This window comes from Pestalotiopsis fici, assembly GCF_000516985.1.
Source record: "Pestalotiopsis fici W106-1 unplaced genomic scaffold PFICI_Scf_6, whole genome shotgun sequence".
Taxonomy (NCBI): domain Eukaryota; kingdom Fungi; phylum Ascomycota; class Sordariomycetes; order Amphisphaeriales; family Sporocadaceae; genus Pestalotiopsis; species Pestalotiopsis fici.
This window is the reverse complement of record NW_006917096.1, coordinates 1,888,347-1,895,220: the sequence shown is the minus strand read 5'-3', so window position 1 is coordinate 1,895,220 and position 6,874 is coordinate 1,888,347. Positions and strand designations below refer to the sequence as shown.

At 50.0% G+C, this 6,874-nt stretch overlaps 1 protein-coding gene across 1 annotated transcript; it reads left to right on the top strand.

Moving 5' to 3' along the window:
• Positions 1-4,036: 4,036 nt before the first annotated feature.
• Positions 4,037-6,874, top strand: PFICI_09042 (uncharacterized protein; the record flags this gene model as incomplete). The annotated part of the gene is made up of 2 exons (XM_007837623.1): positions 4,037-5,510; positions 5,565-6,874. The coding sequence occupies 2 exons, from the start codon at positions 4,037-4,039 to the stop codon at positions 6,872-6,874; spliced, it is 2,784 nt and encodes a 927-aa protein (XP_007835814.1).

The window sequence follows — 6,874 nt, the reverse complement described above, 5'->3', positions numbered from 1 at the left end:
TTGACCATACACCACAAGTATGGTCCACGCAGGTTGCTGAAAGAAAAGTAGTATACCACGGCTCATGATACTTGGACTGTGCGGTTCATACTGACTTCATGATGCGGCTAAGGTCTGGCAAAGATGTTGGCATGGTGCCGGCTTTTTGAGTGCGGATATATCGACCTAGGGTCTTCTTCCATTCTGATACCATTTCCGAGCTTTTCTTAAGAATACCCATTGAGCTATAGCTTGAAACAAAATCAATGCAATTGCTCTCGCATGACAAAACAACTGCTCTTGTTGGAATTCTTCGATCGTGACCGTTTTGAAGAGTGTTTTGTGTCATCATATACGAAATCGAATTACCATTTTATTAACAAGCACACACAAGCCTCGATGAATTTGTGCCTCTTCTAATATTGATAGTCAAAATTTAGCACATCGGTCGACATTATTGATTTACCATTACAGGTATCATGCACACATCACACGGTCCTACTGTCAAGGTTTCATGTGATGATACCAAGAAGATAGGTCTACGACCGACCACGCTGCTTTTACTAGACATCGTAGATTAACAACACCTTGGCATATCTCGTATCTAGACTGGCCATTAAAGTCGTACATGAGTCGAATCAAGAGTCAAGTCGAGCCGAGGAAACAAGTGAGGCGAGTCAGCAGCTCCTTGGGGGAGTCCCACCAAGGGGAAGAGATGCAAGGCGGGGGGATTACGCGGCTGAAGAATATGCACGAACGCCTGGTGAAAAGCACGATTTATTTTTTTCTTGTCTAAATGAGAAAAAAAAAAAGATCACGACTGTGAAATGGCACTTGTTCACCCCCCCGGCTTGAAGACAGTTCTAGAACACTATCCACTAACAAGGCTGACCCGGTAGTTGGAACGAAAAAAAAAAATTACACAAACGAGGCAGTGAGAGAAGTCTTTTCACGATGTGTCGCGACCGAAGGAAAATAGGCCGGTCTAGACACTCGAGGAGATGGGACGATGTCACGCCAGTTTCGCCGGCAGACCCAGTAGAATACCTAGCGGACACCTTTTCTTCTTCTTCTTTATTCTGGAATGTCTCTTTTTGCAAGCTCTTTTTGTGAACAAGATCCGGGGGAAATTGTTCAAGGAGCAGAAAGGTACACAGTAGTCGTGGTGCAGTGTTTCACAAATAGACAGCCGCCAGGCCAGGGGTTTTCCGAACCTACATCGTAGTATGCATGTAGTAGCGTCAACGGCTACAACGGCTTTTTGCAAATCTCGATTTTGTAAACTTTTGCCCCTGCTCTATGAGAAAGAAGGAGGCAATGAACGAGGCATGCTCAGCCCAGACAGAAGAGAAACTGAGATCCGAGGCAATGGACTGTTAACGCAATAGAGGCGACTACCATGACCCCGCGCGGTCGTGTTCGTGATGGCTGATGTAAAGCAATGACGCACGCAATCGATGATTCCGCGCGATCCTTTCTGGGCTGAGTTTCCCCTCTAGCGTGTGTGGACACGAGCATTGTACGTAGTAGTAGGAAATGACCCTACTGTAGTGCGGACGGTGTCTAGAAATACGAATACTAATGTAGGAAAGAAGAACTCAAAGGCCCCAAATTGGCAGTTCTGGAATTGCTCAATAAGCGCTCCATGAATAGGCATTATCGTGATCAGCAACTAAATTATCAGCAATACATTGAATACAGATTGATACGTGTTTTCTCTTATGAGTATCTTTGTCATAATAAGAAAATTTTCTTGGGTTAGCTGAAAATGTATAATATCCAAGCGAACTGAGGATCTTCTTTTGTGGCTGAAGCCGGCGCGTTTGGCATGTGGGCTCGTCGGTGGGGAAAATGGGCCAGCGTGAGCACTGACTGCGATCTGGGATACCAACTCGCGTGCGAGAGCCGCAGTGGACCAACTCAATAGTTTCTCTATCTTTTTCATCTTCCTTTTTGTTGTTTATTATTATGGATTCGGGACCCTGGCCATAGAATTCGAGCGGAACCACAGTTGTGGGGGAGATAGGTGGGCAGTCGGTGATGGACAACAAAGATCAACCTGTGAAAATGGCATATGACGGAAAAGTTGCGGAGCAAAGGTCAATGACAAAGCTTGACGAATAGCAGATCGTCACCAAGATCGGATCTTTTCAGCTCCCCACTGTATCTCTCATCTGTGTAGATCATTGCGACTCCCCAGGTCTTTTCGTAGTCGTCATTTGCAGATCGGATATCTCGTGCGGACGGACGAGCGGGTGCGTCAATTGTTGCAACTTTTACAACTTGTCTCGTGCCCAACCTGTGGAGGAGGAAGTGGTCGAGATGGTATAGTCGAGAAGAAAGTTGACACGATGGAGCATGACAAAGGTAAACTGCTGCTGGTCGTCGTTCCAACACAGGGAAATGTCCTGCTACTGTGAGCAGGATTGGCAGGGAGCTGCTTGTTTGTGCTGCACTTCAATGTTGGCTCTGAACTTGTGTTGGCCACTGGTTGCTCGTGTTGTCCGTTGCCAACCCTTTTAGGAAGCATAAAGGCGAAGGATGCGCTGTCGATATGGTTGACCTTTTGGGCCTCCATACCTGGGCGGAGCCCGTTCTCGGTGGGGGGGATGAGGAACATGTGCGATGTCACCTTGGGTGGATGGACCCTTTTGCTTCTCATGCGCGCGTTGACGACGTCTATGCGGAATGCTTGGACCATGGGCCCGGGCATTTCTTACCTGGTAATCAAGAACCACCAAATCTTGCATACAAACGCTTATACCGGGAAATGGCACTCACCTGGGCATTTCAGAAAACGGAAAACCGGCTTGCTCTTTCAGTGCAAATAAGACAAAAGCTTTTTTTTAAGGCCTGCCAATGCCGCACTGAGCACTTGAAACAGAAGTTGAAGCCAATCGGTGGCATTTCCCCTAATGATGGATTTGCTTAAGCGGTTTTAGAATGCTGTCAGTGGCTTTCCAGGGACCCGCCAAACCCCTGCCGCCGAGAGAGGGGCGGCGTCACAGGGGGCCTTCAGCCAACCAGAATCGACAATTGATCTCTCCACGCCCCTGGATTTGGATTTTTTCTTCTGGTTATTTTTTGGTTTTTGCGATGCCAGGGCCGGGGGCGGCAGCCGGCATGTCGCACGTTGAGCGCCGCCATAGAATGGCTGCTTGCTATTGAAACGCGCGGGAGCTAACCTAGGTGAATGAATCTGCTGTCTGTCTTTCGCTGGGCCCCGTGGACGTTATACACAGTGTCCAAGAGCGTACAGGACAGAATTGCATTCCCATTGGATCCCTCGGCTTGACTATCATGTAAAGTGTGAAGAACGGCAAGCCCTTGCCTTACATTAGCTTCAGGGGATTGCGCAAACCTCAAATCCAATTAACTGACTAGAAGATCCATCCCAGGTTTGGTTGACGGGAACAGTAACCTCTTAGGTAGACGCCTACCTAAACTAGAGGCCGCTTTTGCACGCCGGGCAGGTACTCTCTCCACTGCAAACAAAAGGATTATCCACCAAGCGACATCATCGCCTTGGTTGCCCGCAGCCCTCTACTAGCCTCTTTTTTTTTCTTTCTTTCTCTTGCTCATCTTTTCTTCTATCCGTCTGCCAGTCCTTTTGGTCTTGACTCGATTCTCTCTCTTTTTTCCTTCTTCTTCCTTGCCCTCATTTATACAATCCTAGAGGTCTTTTCACTCCAAGGCCAACCATCCTCATCAACATTGGCCCCTCCAGCATCACTATCACATCCACCGGGGTGTGATACACATTGGACCACTCTTTGTCCAACCCACTCCAGTATTGTTTGCTCATTTTCGCAAAATTACACTCTTTCACCAATTTGCCTACCTAGACCAAACTCTCTTTCTTTGGGAAACTTGGTAATTGCCCGGTGCAACCAGGTCTTCTGAACCTCTCAAAAAAAGCATAATCACTACGGTCCTGGCAGATTCGTGTGCTGCAAGATCGCATACTACACCGGCGTCGGCTCGCGTTTAAACACCGACCACTTCACCCGCGCACGCTGCGTCACCAGAAGCTCGCCGTTACTGGCTGCACCTGGCGATGCCGGTTTCGCCTCTCTCGTCCCCGAAAGATAGAGGTTTCCTGCAACTGGGCGCCTCGCGATCGAGTACTCTCGACGACAACATGCAGGGCATTCCGCTCCAGCCAGTGAGGAGCACGGCGAGCTCTACGGGAGCTCGCAAGGCGAACCAGGCGATTGGGAACGGATTTGATGGCACCCAATCGCCTCCAGAAAACGAAAAGAATGCCTTGTACACTGGTGCCGGCCGCAGAAGGGCCAAGAAGCCAGACCCCCCAGGACGAGTCAATTCGTTGGGCTCCGAGGAGTTCTCGCTCAATGCGATGGGCAGACTGTACAACAAGATTATTGGATTCTCCGTGGTTACACGATACCTCGTCTACATTGTACCGGTTGCCATTTTGCTGGCCGTGCCTCTGATTGTCCTGCCGCTCGTCGGTCATAAAAATGACCCAGTCGGCAAGAAGACGACGACGGACTCTGATGGCAATAAGACGACCGTCGAGGGTCCGTCCCTGTTCAACCTGTTTCTCTGGATTGAAATCACATGGCTCACACTTTGGGCTGGCAAAACTGTCGCCCACTTGATGCCTCCGGTTTTCATGTTCGTCTGTGGTGTTGTCAGTTCTGGCACCCGTAAATACGCACTGGTGCTCCGCGCATTGGAGATCCCGCTCTCGCTATTTTTCTGGGCTCTTGCCACCTGGCTGACCTTCAAGAACCTGTTTGGTAGCCAATACGATTCCTTGGGATGGGTGGAGACCATGAAGAGAATCCTTGGTTCTCTGTTTGTCTCCTCGGCCGTTTTCCTGGGCGAGAAGACAATCGTGCAATTGATCAGTGTGACTTACCACCAGAGATCTTTTGCCAACCGCATCAAGGACTGCAAGCGCGAGGTTTTCCTGCTTGGCCTTTTGTACGACGCCTCCAGGACCCTCTTTCCCATGTACTGCCAAGAGTTTGCCGAAGAGGACTACATCATCAACGATAGTATTGAGATGATGCTTGGTAAGCGAGGTCGTAAGGGTGGCAGCGGTACTCCCATGAGGCTGATAGGCAATGTGGGACGTCTCGGCGACAAGGTGACCTCAGTGTTCGGTAATCTCGCTTCTGAGATCACGGGAAAGCAGGTGTTCAACCCAAATTCGGCCCATTCTATTGTCGTGGAAGCTCTGGAGAAGGTTCGAACTTCCGAGGCTTTGGCCAAGCGCATTTGGATGTCCTTTGTCGTCGAGGGCAACGAATCATTGTTTGTCGATGATATTATTGAGGTCCTCGGCCCGGCGCATCGTGAGGAAGCCGAGGAGTGCTTCGAGGCTGTCGATGCCGACGGTAATGGTGACATCAGTCTTGACGAGATGATTCGCAAGGTTGTTGAAATTAGCAAGGAGCGCAAGGCAATCAACCACAGCATGAAGGACATAAGTCAGGCTTTGGCTGTGTTTGATAGAATCCTCCTCTTTGTTGTTTTGCTCATCGTTATCTTCATCTTCCGTGAGTTTCTTACCCATTTCTCCATATTATGACGGTGCTAACATGAAAAAACAGTCGCCTTCTTCCAGAGCTCCTTCATTACTACACTCGCTACTGCCGGAACTGCGCTTCTTTCACTCTCTTTCGTGTTCGCCGTCACCACACAGGAGTTCTTGGGTTCTTGCATTTTCCTCTTTGTCAAGCATCCCTATGATGTTGGCGACCGGGTCGACATTGTTGGATCCGAGAAGCAGCAGCTTGTTGTGGAACGAATCTCCTTGTTGTACACCATCTTCAACCGTATCGACAAGATGCAGATCGTCCAGGTGCCAAACATTCAGCTTAATAACCTGTGGATCGAAAATGTAACCCGCAGCAAGGCAATGAAGGAGGTCATCGACTTGAACGTGTCCTTTGACACTTCATTCGAGGATATCGAGCTACTCCGCCAAGAAATGGAGGCATTTGTCCGACACCCCGACAATGCGCGCGACTTCATGCCTGATCTGGTGATTGGCGTTGGAGGCATCAATGACCTGGATAAGCTCACGCTCAAGATTGCTATGAAGCACAAGTCGAACTGGCACAACGAGGCTGTGCGGGCCACCAGGAGAAGCAAATTCATGTGCGCGCTTGCGCTTGCCGTCAAGAAGGTTCCTATCATTGGCCCTGGAGGTGGCGGAGAACCTCTGGGAGGACCTTCCAACCCTTCGTACTCTGTGACGGTTTCTGATCAAGAGGCTGCTCGCGCTAGAGACAAGGCAGACAATGACAAGGATGCGAAGAGATTGGTTCCCATGAAGACACCCCAGAGACAGCCTTCTAGTGCGTCAAAGTACTCATCAACTTCACCCGAATTGCAAGCCGCCCAGAACTTGAACACCATGGGTGCTGCGGCACTTGCTGCTGGCGACGATTGGGGCTACAACAGAGACGATGACCCTGGTGCGTCCCTCGACGCCTCGAATGATCGCTTGGAGAGAATCCGCTCGAATGAGATTGATAGACTGCGGACTGATCTTCATAAGACTGAGTCTACGCGTGGCGGACGTCGTCAAGCCGGTACGACCCTTCCTGCGGACCATTTCGGCAGCCCGACCATTCAGGTAACACAACATGAATCTGCCTTCGATGAGGAGGCGCAGATTGAGAGCGCCCAAATCTACCAAAGCCCAACCATTACACAATATGGATTCACGTCCATGTCCCCACCATCTCAAGCCGGCACTTCCAGTCAGCCCGGCACCAGCAGCGGCGCAGGCGTGCCGGCGGCTAGAACAGAGACTCTGCAATCATCCTCATCACGAGGCTCGAGACCTAGGGGCGCTAGTGTCTCACGAGCATTGAGCAGCTCCCATTCTAACAATCCTTATCAGCAACGGTAA